This window comes from Macrosteles quadrilineatus, unplaced genomic scaffold, assembly GCF_028750875.1.
Source record: "Macrosteles quadrilineatus isolate MER2022 unplaced genomic scaffold, UCM_ALF_1.0 Scaffold_5__1_contigs__length_97177068, whole genome shotgun sequence".
In the NCBI taxonomy this organism is placed as follows: domain Eukaryota; kingdom Metazoa; phylum Arthropoda; class Insecta; order Hemiptera; family Cicadellidae; genus Macrosteles; species Macrosteles quadrilineatus.
Genome location: NW_026542598.1, coordinates 95,427,086 through 95,447,876, shown reverse-complemented (window position 1 = coordinate 95,447,876; position 20,791 = coordinate 95,427,086). Strand labels below are relative to the sequence as shown.

The 20,791-nt window shown below is 32.9% G+C and overlaps 1 protein-coding gene across 13 annotated transcripts in view; it reads right to left on the bottom strand.

Moving 5' to 3' along the window:
• Window positions 1-20,791, bottom strand: part of LOC128993818 (protein-methionine sulfoxide oxidase mical3a-like) — a 103,693-nt gene that overhangs the window by 11,038 nt on the left and 71,864 nt on the right. For 5 of the 13 annotated variants that reach the window (XM_054417860.1, XM_054417859.1, XM_054417847.1 and 2 more), the window contains 12 exons: window positions 19,395-19,490; window positions 18,612-18,707; window positions 15,385-15,524; window positions 13,443-13,546; window positions 11,540-11,611; window positions 7,902-8,061; window positions 6,347-6,441; window positions 5,147-5,319; window positions 3,966-4,185; window positions 3,236-3,366; window positions 2,168-2,413; window positions 251-410 (listed from right to left, as the gene is read on the bottom strand). In XM_054417860.1, coding sequence (XP_054273835.1) covers window positions 251-410; window positions 2,168-2,413; window positions 3,236-3,366; window positions 3,966-4,185; window positions 5,147-5,319; window positions 6,347-6,441; window positions 7,902-8,061; window positions 11,540-11,611; window positions 13,443-13,546; window positions 15,385-15,524; window positions 18,612-18,707; window positions 19,395-19,490 — 1,693 coding nt within the window. The remainder of the gene's footprint in view (window positions 1-250; window positions 411-2,167; window positions 2,414-3,235; window positions 3,367-3,965; window positions 4,186-5,146; window positions 5,320-6,346; window positions 6,442-7,901; window positions 8,062-11,539; window positions 11,612-13,442; window positions 13,547-15,384; window positions 15,525-18,611; window positions 18,708-19,394; window positions 19,491-20,791) is intronic. The other 8 variants (XM_054417854.1, XM_054417857.1, XM_054417858.1 and 5 more) reach the window with 6 other exon arrangements.

Below are 20,791 nucleotides of genomic sequence, written 5' to 3'. Positions count from 1 at the left end.
AGGCAAGGTTGGTTAAAACAAACTGTAATATTTCAGGATAGAGGGCGGATAATCCGATCATTGGTTTATGCGAAGTCGTCTACTGTATATAGTCCCCCGCCCGTTTTCTTTATGGTCTTAGATGTATAATTTATTTTACAACACACCAGTTCTAGCATACATTTAATGGTTTTTTTAAATACAATTTTGAGTGGCTTTAACCTTGTTAAAAATCACCAACTACATTTTGTATTAATTCTGTGTTGCTTACCGTCTGGCAAAGCTTCTTTCTGCTCTTCCATTTGTCGGAAAAGCGAGAGCATGCGAGAAGCTGTCTGGCTGCGTTTGACAATTGTCTCGTCTTCTGTAGTGTCCTCGCTGCGGACTACGCTCGGGTCACGATACACCTCGCGATCGGGTGTCTCCTCCTGCTGACGGAACAACAATGGTTTAACAACAGTTACGGACAAGTTGTCGACAGTTTAACTAAACACAGTTCAACATGATGCAATTTGAATATGTTTAACTGAGTTGTGCAAACAAGTTACCCCAATACAAATTAGAACATAATAGATTTTCATTTACATGGACATAATTGACATATAAATTTGTAAAATATTATTTCAAGTTGTAGTTTATGCTTATATAAAAAAATATAAACAGTGGACTCTAACTAATCGGACACTGCAAAGAATCAGGCTCAGAATCAGAATCAGGCACTACGGAAATGGCCAGACTTGGGGTCATAACATTTATGGAAAAAAGAAAATTTTATTTGTAATATACTACGAATGTAAAATTGTAATTTTAATTACCATTCTAGTGAAATTGTTATTTGTATAACAATCTGGGTGAGGTCCACTAAGATTAAGAAGAATATCTGAAGAACAAATATAACAAAAACACTATCTAAAGTCTACTTAAAAATTTAAATAATTTTCAGAAAGCCTACTTTTTCCATCAGTAATTGTATTTAAGATATGGCCCAAATATTACTGAATTACTAAGAGTCTCCTGTACATATTTCTGATTTTGAATAATTTTTTTATAGCCTACATTCATTGCTGTTGAATACAATTTTTTCCTAGAACAACCAAAACAAATAACACAACAAAAAAACACAAACTTCAAACAACATAAAACTAAATATTAGTACTCGACAAATATTAGTACAGTGTCAATGTATAGATTCTTTGTAATGTCAGGTAAATTTATAGGAAACAAATCACAATTGGAAATATACGGTATCAGCAATCTGACACATACGCTCACCCACTAGCCTGCCAACAACCCTTATCATGGGTAAGCGGTGTGATAAGAACATCTAAAAGAATCAAGTTTGATTTATCAGACTCAGGGTTTACATGTACATCTGGTGAAATGAAAAGTTTTAGATTAGAGTCAGATCTCTAATGAATTTAACTGATATTAGCATATCATCTTGCTAAAAAAAAAGTGTGTCAGATGTTTAAATGCCGGATAAAAGGTAATCTGTCAACCTATACATGTTGGACACAAGACGATAAGTGTATAAAATACAGTTTTCTCATGACAAAACCGTTAACAACCAAACTGATTCATATCAACAGTGGTTTTCACAAAAAAGTTAGGCTACCTTAGGGTATCCTTAAAAAAACAATTCACATTTTGAAAACAAACTCAAACACAAACAAATCAAAAACCACATTGTATGGATATGTATATGATCAGAATCTAAGTAATGTAGCATTTCATAATATTTCGCTTTCAGCAGAACTTTAACAACATAATTTTCAGGGAATAGATAATTATGACTACTCTTTATCCACTTTTTATAGGTTAGTAATATTTAATAATCCACTGTTTTATCAGATTCAAAAGGATTAAAAAATTTTAATTTACTCTTATAATTTGCTTTAAATTGAAAACGGAAGATTTGACAATGATGCATCTTCACCTTTGGAACTGTGTCACTAGAAAACTGTAAGGATTTACAACAGTAAAGGTAACAAAAAGTTACTTAATGGGCCCTCGTACTTCCACTAAACTCTTGTACCAGTAAACGTGTAAGACTGTAAATGCGGCAACACTGCCATCTGTAAAACAAACACTGCTTGACAGTACCAGTCAGCTGTAGGCGGTGGACGAGTTACAAAATTCTGTTAGTAGGAGCAACACCTGTTACGACATTACTACAGGAGGTATTTACAGAGAGGTCGGAAGCGTAGCCGTTGTTAGCAAGACATAATACACATCTGTGAAAAGGAGTTTTGGCTGGCTTAACCTTCACTTGTCCGTCCCTGGGTGGAGTTATACGGAAAGATTTACGCTCTTTCTCGGGCGGTTTGTACGTTTCGAAGAACTTGAACTTGTTTGATATATCGGCCGTTGGAACGACAACGTCCTCTGCAGAGTCGCTGGCTCGCACAATGTCTTCTGACACTTGCCTCGACACCTGGTAAAAGTCATGGTGGAATGTCTTTGCAAATGCGCACTGTTGTAGAAGTGAGGTTAACAACGTATGTGAGAAGGGTTACGCCACCTTTCTTCTCAAAATGAAATTACATTTAAATTAATCACTAAACAAAAAGGTTATATTCTTAAGGGAAGGCAAGTGGCTAGTTAGGAATTTTCTTATAACTTAGGTTAGAGATCAACTTAACTAGCTTACATGAAAAATTAGAGTCCAGGGGGATAATATAGATTACATTATTTTATTAACAATAAAATATTACATAGAAGTTTTGTTAATACAAGACTTTTCTAAAGAGAAGGTTGAAGAGATGTTTTCCCTATCCACACATCGAGAGTTATATGTTATTTTGTGTAATCTTATTAATCTACACCTGGACTCTAACTATCTCAGGTTAGCTAGCTGAACTGTTATTCCTTTAAAAAATATTTCCAAAATATGAAAAAAACTGGTAGTATGTTTTCATTTTGTATTTTCTGAACATGACTGTATTGTTTTGTTTGAAATATTTTGTAAAGGAATAACAGTTCAGCTAGCTAACCTGAGATAGTAAGAGTCCAGGGCTAGAGATACTAAGAGATATTTGTTCAAAATATTTTTGAACAAAGATCTTTTTAAAACCTGAGTAAGCAAATCGTATCATTTATCCATAATTTCCTCCAATTCTATTTGACAGATTAACATATACTTCAATACAATTAGCATGGAACATAGACTACAAAACAACAGAGGCTTAAATATGTGTACTAAACTTTTACACACCTACACTTAAACCTCGCTCTACTGTCTTAAACGTAACCCTACCGTCTGAGAAGTGCGGCGTTCCGTGACTCGTGGCGTAAGAGCGTGCACGGGAGGAGAAATGGGGGATGTTTGCGTCTTGGCAGCCGTCGCATCCAGTTCCAGGAATATACTTCTCGACTTCTTAGATATACCTGGAACAATCGTAAGCTATGAAACTCCCACCCAACATAGGCTAGATTAAACACTTAGACGTGATATGTTTTATTTTTATTCTTTTAAGTTTACCGAGATAATAATGTTTTTACTTAAAACAGCTTAAAATCAAGATACGTTATTAATTAGATAATCAAAATTTAAGTGAGGAATTTTATATTTTAGATAACAAGTTACAATAGAGAGACTGAATTGAGTAGCATGTACCTTTGTAACATCCATTAAACATTTTATGCCCAGCCAAACAGCATTATTGTTCAACACAATCTTGTATTGTGTGTGTTGAATGGTGTCACGCAGTTAATCTGCAGTTAAGGCTGATTTGGGTAGAGCGATTGTAGTGAGGAATTATTTTGCAAAAGGAATAGATAAAATTTAGCTAACTTACCTGAGTCCATGGGCTCAAAAATAAAAGACTACAATACATACAACTCTGATATTTTTTCATCCTAGTAAAGCATAGGACTTTTCCTTTACAAAATAATTCCTACCTAGCCACTTGGCATTCTTTTAAAATGTACGAATTAAGTTTAACTTCAAAGTTTATCTGCACTTTTATTTTTCCATAGTAACTCACCAGCTTCAAAAACGCTCATGTCTTCCACGTCCTTATTTTTGCTCTTCTTCTCCTCGTCTTCTTCTGAGTCTGAGTGAATCACTTCCCCTCGTTCAAACCTCTCTTTCAGAAGTCTCGCCTTTTCACTCGCAACAATATCGGGGTCTTTCTTTGTGGTTATTTTCCCCTCACTCTCCGCAACCGCTTGCTCGTACATCTCTTTCATTTTTCCCTGTTTACCCTGCGGAAAGAAAAAATGAAGATGTAAAAATTGTTTTAATACAAGGCTACAGAGTTAAAAGGTGATATAAAACTGAATTAAGGTTGAGATGATTTAGTAAAATGTGAATTCTCTCTAAAAAAGAATGAATGCCATGGCGAGAATATGAAAATACAATTTGTTTTGGTTGAATATGAAAATACAATTTGTTTGTATTTGCGTTTTTAACCTTGTTGTACATCTCTTTCATTTTTCCCTGTTTACCCTGCGGAAAGAAAAAATGAAGATGTAAAAATTGTTTTAATACAAGGCTACAGAGTTAAAAGGTGATATAAAACTGAATTAAGGTCTCAACCTTAATGATGATTTAGTAAAATGTGAATTCTCTCTAAAAAAGAATGAATGCCATGGCGAGAATAGGTGAAAATATTAACATTCTACAAACTTCTAGCATCAGCATACATTTATAAACCTGTAAATGTACCGAGTTAATAAATTTGTATACAAATCCAGTTCCTCTCAATCGGATATGTTTTATACCTCGGCTAGTTCAACCAGCCACTTAAATCTGATTGACAAATTTGCAAACAAACACAGCTTTGTCCATTAGGTAAGCATATAAATCATAACTTGTTCAATACCAACAAGTAACACAGCGCTAACAATTGTAGGGTACATATTCCTCTTATTGTTTGTTTAGTGCTGTAGTACAATCTAATTCAACCATTATTTCAAAACCTCTAGCCATAATGTTTGTATCACCTTCTGATGGTTTGGTTTGGACTGATTTGCGTCGGACAAGAGTCTAGTCACAAGATGTTTAAACTAGGGTTAAAAATTTAACCAACAAACGTAACCGTTAAAAAAATTACAAAACAAAAATGTTACTACGAAATTTAAAATAACTTTGTGGAATAAGAATATAGCCTATGGATAAAATGAGTTTCAAAAAAATTTTTTTTTGTTAAAACACATGACTGACCTGGAACAGCCGGGATCTTATTTGGCTGATTTCCTTCTTGTGTTCGGCTCTCAGTTCTTCTTTGGTCTTTTGTGATCCAGAGCTCGACTCCCACGTCCGCTTTACGTCCTCCATTTTATTAAAACTAATTGGTTTCTCTGTTAGCTTGGAACCTTTTACAACTTGGCCATCTTCTGCAAATTAAAATTCAGAATTACATAAGATTTTTAATTGTGAAAAAATTTAGTACTCCTACTATTGTTAATTTGGATTTAAACAATAGCATAGGCCTATATCTATAATATCAATATCAAGTAAAAATATCTATTAAAGTTAATTATCTAATACCTAAAATAAACACAGTGTACAGTGTAATACATTATTAACTTAAGTGGGATCTCTCACACAACTTAGTATGGTGACTGAATGGTATTGTTTATATGTATTCATAAAGAAAGGGTGAGAAACACATATTTTTAAAACAAATTAAAAATTAGCAAAATATGCCCTGTATATTGTTATATTTGGTCATGATAATTTTAAAGGTAGGTACCTAATTCAATAATGTAAAATGACAATACAACATCAACATACTAAAGTATAACTGGCCCTAAACATACCTTAAAATAATCTATATGGATGGTAAATTTGCAGTTGCACATTATGACCTCAGTGACCCCTTCCCATTGGCATCATTTCAGACTTTTAACTGGGATGACAAAGAGCTACCGGGGGGTCTGGGGTCCTCCCCCAAGAAATTTTAAGAAACTGGCTTTAAAATTTGTTAGTTTTTAAAGCTTTTTCAAACTATTTTTACAACATTTTTTTTTTATTTTTCTGTCTGCGGCCCCTGGGCAGTTGCCTATCGTGCCTATTATGTAATCTGCCATTGTAAATTTGTTAAGAACTAGGTTTAAATCCATGGTACATTAATGGGTCAAACGTATTTCCAAACTGTTTCCAATCAAATTCAAATCTTTGACCAATGATATAATGTAATGTACACTAACTAACTGACATAATATAAGTTAACTAATAAAAAAAAGGGAAGTTAAAACAGAACATTCAAAAGTACATATGGTAAACTTAAGCTACCTTAATTTTTTTCAGCTATAATTTTTAAAAGGTGTATTTTCTATGGTACATTATACAGTATTTATTTGTCAATTTATTGTTAACAATATTTAGACCCAACCAAACTTGTAATGTAAACAAACTGACCTTGGGCTTCATCCTCAGAGCTAGAAGACTCCTCGTAGTCGACTCCATTAAGAGTCTCATCAGGCACTCCAATGTCCATTCCTTTCTTCTGAAATCTAAAAATATATAAAACTAGCAATTTGTTGGATCTTCTACGAAACACGTACAAAAAACTCTTCCAAACATGAGTTTACTTTGTTTTTACAGCTAAGAGATGAAATGTTTTGGTTTATGTTTTAAACATGTGTTAGTTGTGTTATTATTTTGATACAGACATTATGGAAAATTAATTCCCAAAAATACTGTGATCTTAGTGTATTGTTTGTATTTAAAACTTGGACAATTTGTAGAACATAATGACAGGGTATTTTGACAGTTAACTACAAGTTCTGTTGATGTAAAGGTAATATAAAAATTATTAGATTTATTTAGAAATGAAATGAGAAGTTTTTTTTCGGGCAATTTTGAATTTTGTTCTTTTTTATACAGGAATTGTACTTTTGTATAGAAATAGAAACTGCATACAGTTATTCATCAAAAACAACAAATAACTGCTTAGTGTAAATTGAAAATTTGCTTTCTTAATAATCATAGAAGCATACTAAGAAATCTTTCTGAGGAATTCAGTCAGTGCTCCATCCATAAGGTCTACAAAATTATCATGCTATTCAGCAACATAAAAAAATAGATATTTCTTACTGGTTTGATACCAAATAGAATTTCTATGAGATAAAGTATAATACTAATTTCAAATTTGTCCCTGATAGAAAAGATATTTGTCCCTGATAGAAGAATTAATCAATGAAATTATATTAACGCCGGTTGGATTCATTTTGCAGATACACCTGAATCTGAAGAAACTTACAACTAAAAAGAAGGTCAAACATAAATGCAGAAGTAGTAAATTCTCATGGTTTATTATTTCACAACAGAAGTATGATGATAAAGCAAATATTGACTGCCAAAGATGACTCACTGCATGTGTTATTGAATACTTACTTCATAGGTAATGTAATGGGATGGTATGTTAACTCAATATCTATTTTTACTAAGTGAATGCCCCATTCTAGCTTAGAATTTTTTAGTTCATATAAGATCTAACATTGATTTTAACTTTTCATCACACCTAATAAACCTATCATAATTAATTGGGTTGGAAAGTATCTTGCACAAATTATCCTGCTAAACTAATATTATGTATTTGAAAACAATAGATATCACCTGGGAAAAGCCAGTCATTGTTGTTGGCGTACAGTTTTATTCTTATCAAGGAACTTATAAGATGTTTGATCAACAACTCTTTAGGACAGCAAAGTACATTAGGGTGAGTATTTTAAGCTAAATGAATGCAAGGTGAGTGTAGATTGGAGTAGCTTTGTTACTGACAAAGATCAGCTGTTTTATCAGTCTGGTTCAGTCGGGTCCGGTTACGAACCATCAAAAAGCTAACGCCATTTCTCAGGATCGAACCGGCGACCTTTTGGTTGTAATGCAAGCCCTAGTCACTCAGCTAACCTGCTTTATTACTTCATCCCGCTCAGATTTTCAGTATTATTTACGAACACTCTCTACTTACTTGGCGAGTTTGCTGAGGATACTGGGAGATCTCTTTACGTTAACCGTGCTTGGAGATCGCTCCACTTCGATACTTTCTGACGTTTTCTCGAACACCTGGAACCTTGACTTTACGTTGAGAGCACTTAGCTCCTCCAGCCCCAGATCGGCCTTATCGCTGGCTGAAATCATAAAATTGTGTTACAAATTAACTTACAACTCACAATCTATTTCTTAATTTTTCTGTCAAAAACCTATCGTTTTTCCAGGTTATGCTCAAAGGATGGTTTAAATATGCACCTTTTAGTTGATTTCAAGTCATAATTCCTGGGAATTAAATCAATTGTTGAATAAAGTAGGGTAAGTAAGAATGAGTTTAAAACACTCCATAGTGTGTGGTATTCACAAAAATTTGAACTGCAATTAAAACCGCATTACAATCTTAACATGCTATTAATGAGATATCACTGAAATTTGCAAACAATAAAAATTGGTTTTACAACTAACTGATTTTTCTTTTACATGGGAAATATACGGATATGAACGTAAATTTAAATATCTTTCAAACAGTTTAGGATACAAGAATGACAACCTACATTCCTTGAAGTACAACAATTAATTGATCATGTTACTACTTAACTTTTTTCAAACTTCCATTTTTTGGCCCCTGGACCTACTTACCAATTACTTAATTCACTTTTTTTGAGCTATTCAATTTTAGAGTTAGAAATTTGACCTGTGGGCATCAAACTAAGCAATGTCCAAAGAATACTGTGCTAAGAATTTTTTCATTGACAGAAAACAATACCAACGATCAAAAAGTACTTTTAGTCATAAATTGATCTCCCCCCACTGACTATTAAAAATACTATTCAATATTTGACAAAAAACACCCGATTAAAAACTCAGCCTTCATAAACTTACCTTTATTCCTCAAACCCATAAGGATTTGAGTTTAATAACAGTGAGCAAAGTAAAATAAAAAATGAATACACAAACACACAGTCAAACTGTTAAGTTTATAAAAAATGAACTAGATCTAGTGTAGGTGGCGGTAGCAGTGGCAGTGGCATGGTGTAGAAGGCGGTGGCTACCATCACACCAAGGTTACTAGAGGCGGTGAACCATGCCGTTACATGCAGTAATTGCTAGGCTCTCACACACCCTATGGGAACAATGCTCTCTTTCTCTCTCATTGTTGGTAGTTAAAGTTCAACTAATTTAAATTGAACTCTTCCAATCATTTACCAATGTTTTTCAAATATTTGTAGTTTTTGTAATGTCTTATATTTTTAATTTGTGTTATTGTTCTGAATATTGTGTAGGCCTAATTTGATTCTTTTTAATTGAGGAATCATTTTAATGGTTTGTGGAACATATTTTTTGAGTAAATTTGATTAATTTACTCTGATACTCTGATTAATTACTTATTATGATTGTTCATCAATAAGTTTTTTTGTATATTTCTCTATGTTTAAAATAGTATTATCTGCTATGGCTTAAGGTATAATGAGTATACAGAGTAATGAATAGAAAGGTAGAATATACGTTTGATGGAAAAAAATCAAAACATATAATAGCTCAGTTCACTAAGGAAAGCATCTATAGGCCTAATATCTAAATTATATATTTGTTTAAATTATCAAAGACTTTGAATAAAAGGGCATGTTTTCATGTAATAATCATTATTGTGCATACTAGTTTGAAATTTTCCTAATCTGGGTATTAAAACCCTAATTATAGAATTTTTTTGGATCTTTTTATAAAAAAAATATTGTACCAAAATCAATTATAAATTGTAGTTGAAAAATCCTAAGCATTCATTAAATTTGTTAATAAAAAAAACAGCCTACTTTCCCTTTCAAAAACTATTATTTTGATCACATAAGGTAAGTTTAAAGCTTTATTTAGACAAAATATTTCTTTTTACTTTGTAAAAAAATTAAAAGTTCAAATTCGACCAAAGCTTTTAATTTTCAATAAAACTCTTACTAAAAAAAATAACCAACATAACAGAAGCTCAACACCTGAAACGACCTAGAGAAAGCCCATTAAATCTCGCCCTAGAAACTGCTATAATTCTAACAATTAAAGTGACATAATTCACCACAATTTTAACAATTGGTGAGATTAGCATACCTTTGAATAACACCATGTTGGCAACAATATAATTAACTCACAGCTGACTGACTGAGTCAGCTGTTGCTAAGTAATGTGGCAGGGGGAAGGGGGGAATTTAACACTCAGCTTTTTCTGCCTACTCGGTAAACAAATTCCACACCTTCCCACCTAACTATGGCCTGGTTTCCAATAGTGGACAGTTCGATTTGGCCATGTTTTCAACTGCAAATTATGATGACAGGATATTTGCTTATTGTCTGATTCCACTGCCCTGATTATGTATTATTTTTTATATAATAATATGTTGGTTAGTGATCGTCTTTTGTAGCTTACTTCAATTTATATTTTCATGGTTGAATTGTGTATGGTGGTTTAAGGGGTATTAAACTAAATTTTTAATGAATTACTATTAAGTTGTACTACCTATCTTACTAAGAAATAAGTTTGATTCAAGACTTTTTTAAATTGTATGCTCATAATGGCTTGACCTGTGATGGTAAAACAACCGTGATTATAGTCCATATTATTACATCATATTTTTTATCCAAAGAAAAAAAAATATATCAAATATTTTCTATTCAATAACAAAATAAAATAAAAGCATTTTGAACATAAAGCATTTCTCTAATCTGTACAAAATTAACTGTCATTTAGATCATTTATATAACAAAATCAAAACTGTCTTATTTATTTCACAAACATTTTATATAATTTCCATTATACTAATTCATACAAGAAAGTAGAACAAGACTCAATTATAGATTAACATAATAACTGGTGTTAGTAGGGGGTATGAATGGGAGTGCAATATGACCATTCACATAAGCAAAAACACCTTAAAATCTAAATGGAGTTGAATAGGAGAAAAACAAATCAAATTCAATGAAAAGAAGCATTAATTAAAAAATATAAGGACTTGCATGATTTGAGATTTTGACATCAAACAACAAGTTAGTATTATTGCAAAACCATGCTTTAGTAAAAAAAATTCTCACAGTAAATATGTTAAAAGTGTGAAAAAAATCACCGTCTTTGGGTATTATTTTTGCAGGTTATGTAAGAGAATGAAAGATATGTTGAATATTCCGAGAATCTACAATTACTAATTGGAAAAATATAAAAAAATTTATTTAATTAAAACCTGAAAGATGCTAGCCTATTTATTCAAATTAATCTTCATCACTCACTATAACCATGGAAAAAAAGAATTTAATATATACTGTGAGCTGTGCTGCGGTTAGGTTACCATAGGTTCTGGCGCACACCGCTGGGAGCACCATGTAATCACGGCGTACGCGCTACGTAACTAAATGGCGCTCCCAGCGGTGCGCCAGAACCTAAGGTGACCATAGTAACCGCAGCACGGCTGATAGTCTATTTAATTATTTTTGTCCATGCTAAAAAATACTGTTTACAAATCATCTGTTAGTAAACAATATAACACAGACTGTTAGAAACATGATTATTACTAATCTCATTCTCAACAAGATAAGGTAAACACTAAACAGGGCATGTTTAGAGTTAAACACAAGCGTTTACCTCGAACTACATCGGGAGGCAACTCAACGGGTTGGTTTTCTCTTATTATCATTTCTGGTTTTCTCCGTCTCACTAAACACAAGTGCTTAGTTAGCGCAGTAATTTATTTGATTTAAAATACCTACTCGTCTTAAAACTAAAAATCAAATGTTAAAACTTAGGAATTAATTTAAAGAGAATTTTTTCAATAGAGTTCAGCTAGCCTACCTGAAAAAATTAGACTCCAGGTGCCAATAGATACACAATAACAGAACACAAAATATTACACAAAGAAATGTTATGTCTTGTGTTCTTATTCCCTGGAATCTAATTTTCTCATGTAAGCTAGTTGAACTCTATTCCTTTCAAAAAATGCCTAACTAGCCAAGTTAATTTCCTTTAAATAATTAACAAAATGTTACAACTTAACATTTATTAAACTTAAATTGGTAGCTGTACGCCTACCATTAACTGTAATAAATAATTCACCATATAGTTAGATACAAACAAAAAGATTTAAATTTACTTAAATTATGAGATTGCAGAATTTATTATTTCACTTGGTATGGAAAGAATTTGAAAGATAATAAATATTGAAAGATTTTAATGATCTTTTAGTTTTTCTTGTAATGCAAGAACAAGAAACAACAACAAACAAAAAAGAACAAGAAAGTTTACTTTATAAACTACAAGAACTGTAATGGGGCTCTGGTATTAGATTTGGGTACTTTCCTGTTAAAGGGAACATTCATTATTATCGATGATTTTTTCTCGATATATTGATATTTTTGTTTTCCGATACATTACAAGTTGACAACTGATCTTGTTTAGGCTAAAATAGTCTATTTTATGGATTAAGAAATGAAACTGTTCTAAGCTAACCTAACATAACAACCAAACTTGCTGTACCAATTAAAAATTCCGTTTGATAACAGAATAGGCAAGTTAAACACGGAATTTTTAAATTTTACACAGCAAAGTTTGGTTAGTTATGTTAGGTTATTTTTTATAACAGTTTCATTTCATTATTGTTTGTTGATACTGAACAATATTTATCGTAGTTGTCAGCTGATATGTTTCAATTTGTTAAAATCGATATATCGAGAAAAAATCATCGATAATAATGAATGTTCCCTTTCAGGAAAGTACCTAGATTTGTTTGATATTTACTTAACTAATTTAAGTAGATTTTTAAGCTTTTTTAAAAAAAGAAGCTCCATTGCAAAATATTATTGAGACAGAATAAAGGTCTATATGTATTGAGAATAAAATAAACTCAAACAAATTTTGAAAAAACACCTTTCATCGCATATTGTGGAGTTAAATATTACTACAACAAATTAAAACTGAAAATTATCTGAGAAATTGAATAAAATACATCAGTCTGGAATGAAATAAGGCTAAATATATCTTCTTCAGTCCTTATTCAAATGTTAAACCTGAGGTTGTCTGTGTAAATTAACATCCCACACAAAATTCCATCAAAATAGAGCAAGCTAAAAATGTTACAACAATGACAAGTTTTCCGCCAGATCAATTCTGGCCGATCCCCACCTCTTTACGACACTTAGTTTCGCTGAAGTAAGAATGAGGATGGCTGGAAGAGAAAAAACAATGGCTAATTAATTTGGACGTTTCATAGGCCAACTCCAGTTTAAAATTCATCAGTTGATGGATGTGTAAAAAGATAAAAGTGATGTTAACATTGTGCAGAAAGCATGTGTTAAACAACGAGGGCGGCCGCAACCATTCACCAATTTTGCTCAGTATAGTGAAGAAAGGAGATAGTCTCACTTACAGATCTTGCGTGATGGATTAGGAAAATGTTCCAATCCCCCAAACTTAAAATATGATTTTACCAACCCTATTTAAAAGTTTGATGTTTGCCCTTACTAACTACAAATGAAAATTTTGTTTTACTCACGAGGTTCTTCGTCCGCGTTGTCGAGAACTGCTTTGGGTTTGAACAACTCTTTGAAGTGAGGTTTACAGTACAACTCTCCCTCATGGCTCTGGTAAATGTCCACTCTGTAACAACATTCATGTTCTCGTAAATATGTTTGTAGCATTGTTAATACAGAATACACATTTGTTGCATAGGCAGTGATTACTTGTACCTGCTTTAGCTTATGTATTTAGGTTATGTATTTTATTCCCAATGTCTTTCAACACTATATCACTACTAAACCAAAATAAAACTCAAAGAAGAATTTTGTGCTCTGCTCTTACTCTATGCAAAAAATGGTAAACAGGTGTTTTGTTCAATCCTTATCAAACTCATTAATGCTGTCAACTTCAAAATAAACCACAAATTGTTTACTTAAGGTGGAGTCCTCCCACTGGCTAAGACACAGTTTATTAAGGAAATCGAACCTGCACATGTGGAACGTCAGAGCTACAGTCTACAACTGTAAGTGCACCGTGTACTCAACTTCAACAAGTCACTGTATGCAACGGTAGCGCTCACAGGAGAAGGGGTTTGCAACACAGAAACTACACAATATGCCGATACGAGGTAACACCTTCTAAGCATCATTATGCCCATAATTCAATTTTGTTCATAAACAAGTCTAGGCCTACCGAAAAGGTATGGTAAAAGCGAACAAGAAATCCATCTTAGATGGTATGATACAACAAATTTGTAACCTAGAAAAAAAGAGAAGTAAAGAAAAAGAGAGGATTTTAGTTCATTTGTGCTTTTCAACATGCATGAAATGAAAAATGCCTTTATTTAAGAGGCGAAGTTAGGACTAGCAAGTCCTCTCTACCACTTAACCTCTAAAACATAAATAAACTATCCACTTACTTTATAAATAAAATTAAATAATATAAGGTACCATATTATAAACATGTTGAAATTAAATTTAAACCCAAAAAATCTATTCACACAAGCCGCCAACAACCCGCCACACCAGCGCCAGAGACTCATTCATGTCTGCTGCTCAAAATCATAGATTTTATCTCTGCCCCAAACCTTGCACCGTTCTCAATGGATTTTATTTGGTCAGGAAGAAAATTCCACATTCGAATTGCAGATACAGTAGAACCTCTTTAATCCGAACCCCCGTAATCTGAACGTCCACTAATCCAAACCCCTCATTGCTGTACTCTATACACAGTACAGCAGTTCTTTATTGTATACTGTATTTAATTTACAGTACTCTTTATTCACCATGTTTACTACTGTATAAAATAAACACTGTATTTTACTTTATAAAACATTTTTTCACTTTCCCCAAAATAATGTTTATTAATTTTAGCCATGTTTTAGCTATTGTCATGTAAAAACAACAATATGTTCTGTAATCCGAACTATTCAATAGTCCGAACTACCCCTGGTCCCAATTAGTTCGGATTAAAGAGGTTCTACTGTACTAAGAAAGATTTATTAAAAACTGTTGACCGGTGAATTGGTGTAGATAAAAGAAGAGAGCCTCTACGAGTGGAACGGGAGCTGATGTCAGAAATGAAATGGAAGTTTTCTGATAAATACTTAGGAATTTTACTGTTGATAATGGAGTGTAGAAGACGGAGGGTGTGAAATTCCCAAAGTTCATTTAATGAAAGCAGGTTGAAATAGGGAGTGACATGGTCATATCGTCTAACGCCAAATATGAATCTGATACAGGAATTCTGCGCTCGCTGAAGTCTGCTAGAAACCTCATTAGTCATTTCATTGATCACCACATCACAGTAGTTGAAATGAGTCAAGACGAGAGTTTTTACTAACATGATTCTCAAGTTCAGTGGAAGGTATTCTGCAAAACGTTTGATGGTGTGAATAGCCCCAAAAACCCTGATACATGGTGTTACATGCATGGTGTGAATCTATAGTGGTAAAGGCTAAACAGATGTTGGACACGTACGTGAGTTGTTTGCTACATTCTTTGCAGCGAAAGCAATTCTTGTGCCAGACGCTGCGTTCCGCCTTGATCTGTTCCATCGCAAACACGGTCTTGTTGCAAGCCTTGCATGTCGGGTTGGCTCCTTGCACCTCGGGTGTGTCCTACAAAAAACATATCAGTTGAATCTTTTGACTGACGTAAAAACGAGACATTCCATCACCATGCTCACCAGTATTGAATCTGTAGACTTAGTTGAGTTGAGCCTCCAACAGAATGTGCTGATGTAAATGTGCTGATTTCTGTTGAATGCACCAACTTTTTAATCTAGTCAAAATGATAAGGCTACTTATTGCACAAATTCTGGAATAAAACCAGGTATGGATCATAAACATAAGCAAATGACATTTTTGGCCCCAATCCTATTCTAATAGCATTAACGTTTTGTCAGTTCCATTTAAGCAATGTTAAATAATGTTTATTTTCGGGCAAAAACTTCCATTTTCTTTTTATGATCCATACCGGTTCTTTTCAAGTATTCGTGCACTATTGTCACATCAAAACATCTCAGTAAGAAATACTAAGAGAGAATTCGTAAATTTAGACTGTAACATACTCTTAGAGTGGATTATTCAAGTATGTTTTTACTTTTTTTTTTTTAAAAAATAGGCTACAACTGGTCCATTGAATGTGTACAAAAGTATATTGAATTGTTGAGCAGTATATTGAATGTGTACTTTAATATCAAAAAATGAATTATTAAATCTAACTTCATAATGGGAAAGCTTCCAAGTTCACCGAATAATCTAATTAATTTTTTTTTTTCTTGAGCTACAGTTAGTATTCAATTTTCTTTGGATTTTAGTTTGTATAGGCCTATAACTACATAAAATGACAAATTGTTTTAATATCTAACTTTGAAAATTATCTTCACAATTAATTGGTCTGGATCTAGTCTAGTCTATATTTTGAGGAAAAACTCATGCATTGAATTGAAATAGTTAAAATTAATAGTATTCATTGAAGAGGTAGCTATAGTTTATTGGTTATTGGCATTTCATCAATATTAAGATAATTTAACAAGGCACTAGATTTACTTTCATGCAGAATTTTTCATTTTGAAAATCACATAATTACACAATTAAAGAGGTTAATGTGTTCAAATAGAAACATTTGTTTCAATATAATGTCATAGTAAGAGTAAAATAAACTATAGGCCTACCTGAGCCATAATTAGAACACTCCCATTGCAGTTATTCAAACTTGGAACGTTATCAATACAAAATTTTCTAAGATAAGATAATAGACAGATAATTTTACATTGGTTATGTAGCTGCAACAGTGTTATAAAATGTTTTATATGTAAAAAGAATAAAATATATTAACTAACTATTAATAGGTAAATAATACAGAAATATGATATAGGCTAATAAGATAGATATTATTGTTAATAGATATTTTGTCCTAGGAGAGTAAGGTTTTCACCTGAACTAATTATAACTGTCAATTGTTCAATTGATTTTGGTTTCAATATAGGTCAATCAATTGTTTGTGGCACAAGATACCTAAACTAGAGCATAGATAGCTACTCTATTTGGTGGGTTATTGCTGATATTACTTTTTATAGTAATAATTGTTTTTAAGAGGCAGTTTTTGTATCTAATAAAGTTTTAAGTAAAAGATTCTAGATAGGTCAATTTGTTTTCAAATTATGTAAAACTAACTATATTTATCTAGACTAAGTTCAAATTGCCACGTTAGTTGTGCCTACTAGCAGTTTGCCAAAAATAATTGCGTTGCCATTGTGACAAAATGTCAATTTGAAAATGTTCTCTTAAAAAAAAAATTTAACTGTGAATAATTCTTATAGGTAAAAATGTGCAAATCAATGAAATGATATTTTACTATTTTAGCATACAAAATTAAATAGAGAGTAGTTAGCTCATATGATGAATCAAAATTGTAGTCATCGTCAAAACAAGAAAATTAATTTTTTAAAGTTTAATAAATTTGAGACCGAGGTGTAATTTGACCTCTTTATTGGTGCTACAATTCTGTGATTGGTAAAACCTTTCACTCAGTATATGCCTCTCATTTTGATGAAACTAAATTTAAACGTTTTCACACACTTGTCCACGTAGCGCATTAGATGTTTGCGCTACCGGCAGCGGTCGGCCATCGCGCTGCCGCATTGAACATGTTAAAGTTTTTTGTGAGGAAATGGGCCAAACCCTGGTCTTATGGCTACCTAACATAAAGTATCATTAATGAACAGCACAATAAAAATTATGTGAAAACCTAGCAATTTCGTAGATTATAATTCGTTAGCGTCATAAGTGTTGGTAATATATACAGGGTGTTTTTTTAAAAACTTGCATCTTTATTTATGTAAAAACCGCAATAGATAGAAATATGCATTTTGCGGGAATCATCCATTGACGTAGGGGGCCCAATTGTTTTGAATTCTACGTTACATTCACATTCCCCCCCTTTCCCCCCTGCCCCCAACATAATTTTTTTAAATAGCAAGGTACCCCTTGTGACATATCAAATAAAAGAGCATGAAAAAAGAAAATGTTTGATGAAAAAAATTGAAAATCGGTTCATAAATTTGCGAGATATTTCCCCCTCCCCCTCCCCGGAACTTAATTTTTTTTTTAATAGCAAGGTACCCCTTGTGACATATCAAATGAAAGAGCATGAAAAAAGAAAATTTTTGGTGTAAACAAAATTAAAATCGGCTCATGAATTTGTGAGATAATCCCCCCCCTTTTCCCCTACCCATAACTTGTTTTTTAATAGCAAGGTACCCGCCCTTGTGACATATCAAATGAAAAATAAATTTCACCAAACATTTTCTTTTTTCATGCTCTTTCATTTGATATGTCACAAGGGGTATCTTGCTATAAAAAAAAAAATGAAGTTCCGGGGAAAGGGAGGGGGAAATATCTCGCAAATTTATGAACCGATTTTCATTTTTTTTCATCAAACATTTTCTTCTTTCATGCTATTTCATTTGATATGTCACAAGGGGTACCTTGCTATTTAAAAAAAATAAGTTGGGGGCAGGGGGGGAAAGGGGGGGAATGTGAATGTAACGTAGAATTCAAAACAATTGGGCCCCTTACGTCAATAGATGATTCCCGCAAACTGCATATTTCTATCTATTGCGGTTTTTACATAAATAAGGATGCAAGTTTTTAAAAAAACACCCTGTAGAATTTTTACTGAAGAAATTTCACGATTCTTACCTGATTTAACTGTTTCTGGATTTTTGAAGCGTCAGACGATCGAACATGCAACACTGACTTCTTCTGCAGCTGATCAAACTTGCTGAAACTTGATTTCTGCAAACAAAAACAATACATAAATACCACACATTCTTGAATATTACATTGCTGAAACCAAAATATTACTATGAGTGAAAAAGTATGTGCACGTGTTTTGAAAATACTTATGCTCCAGGAACCCAAATACCTGAAAAACTGAAACTGAGTGTGCTATGAAAAGTGAACTTTAATACTCGACGTGTTAAAATATATAAAACTGCAAATGGTAAATGATATGTTTGACTAAACTAAACTGTATAAAATCATAACACTATTTTGTTTCTTTTTTATGAAAAAGTGTATACCTTCTCATTACAAAATTACGATGTTTAAAAATCTATTCCTAAATAGTAATGAGCTAAAAAAGAGTAACATAGGTTCACCTTACGAGAAGGAGAAGTAACAATTAACAAATATCTTCATCTTATGTAAACAAATTTTGTATTGGTTATTTTAATTCAAGCAAATTTTAAACATCTGCATAATAGATTGATTGAAAAATGATCACTTTGCAAGCAATATTCTAAATCAAATCAAATACACTGGTGGAAGTCAAAATATATATACATTTATCGTTACCTTTTCACCAGACAGATAGAAAGAAGAAGAACCAAAAGAAAAGATGTATCAAGAACTCTTATCACATGCAACTTCCAAATTAAGACAGTTATCAAGAATAAATGAATGACCAGTAGAAGCACTAACCTTAAGAGTATGGGCCACATTTCTGTTTGGGGGAGGAGTTAGTACGATGGGGGGCGTAGTAGGTTCGTTTGATACCAAATTCCAGTAGCTTGCAGCCTGTCATGCACATAACACGTAAAATAATATAGCATTCCACATTCCGAAAAACGTTCAGTTTTCTTACCTTGTTTGTAGAGAGACAACCTTAATTTCCGTTGTAAAGTAAGTTTACTGTGAAAACTAATGAAAAAAGTATTGTGAATAGTCTAACAACATAAACACTTGTAGGTGTTAATGAATTAGTTAATTAGACCAATTCGTTAATTACAATGAAAAATGTGGTTCGTATTCCACTATAAACTGTAGGTCCCTTAGGCTAGGATTATACTAGGATGCTGGCGTCCGAGAGGCCAGCGTCCGGGACGCTAGCGGGGCATTAAATCAAATGGGGGCGATTATACTATGGATGCTAGCGTCGGATGCTAAAAAGAGCCACCGGACGCTCGAAGCTATTACTGTAGGTGGCATGGTAAGACCTAGGCCCGGGACCGATTTACCTTTTCATTTTGATGTCCCCAGAGGCCAAAAACACCACCCACTCGTATATAGATTTAAATATTATATATAATGTCTGTAAACGCGATAACTGGAGTAACTTTTGTCCTATTTTGAAGAAATTCTGTTTAAAGGTGAGGGTTGGGATAAACTTGAATGAGTTCGCGAACCAGCATGAACAGACCTTGGGAACAGGGTTTTATGTGCTAAAAAAGGGGGTTTGTCATTTTTGACCCATAAAACTGGAAAATTCCCAATTTCTCTCTAGACAATTTCAATGAGCTTAAAAACAAATAATTTAGTATATTTAAGTGTTTGTGTACTGTTATTAGTTATGGAGAAAATTTAAAAAAGAGTATATTAAAAATTGCCATGTTATTCTTATAGAAAATGTTGTTATGTGTTGGAATTTGCTTGTGTATGGATATATTTTGATTAAACTTGGACGATTTGTTTTATACTAAGCTAATAATACAGTATTTTACTAAAAACACACTTTATTAGCCCCCTTAAAGCATCAAACCTTGGTACTCGTTAAACCCAATGTTATTTAAATAGATATAAACAAAAAGTGACTAAACATTGAAATAAAATGGCAGTCCGAGAGGCTAGCATCCCAACACAAATCACGTCATTTTTCGGCTCGAGCTGGGACGCTAGCCTCTCGGACGCCAGCATCCCGGTCGCCAGCGTCCTAGTATAATCCTAGCCTTAGTTGCCATTAGCTGTATGGGCTATTAATTAACAGCTGTGTCTAAGGAATATGTCGGCCTTAGTCACTAACAAGACTACAAGATCTGATACAATACTCATTCTACACTCATCCCTCACTCATATTTGGGTTAAAATACGCACATAGTGGC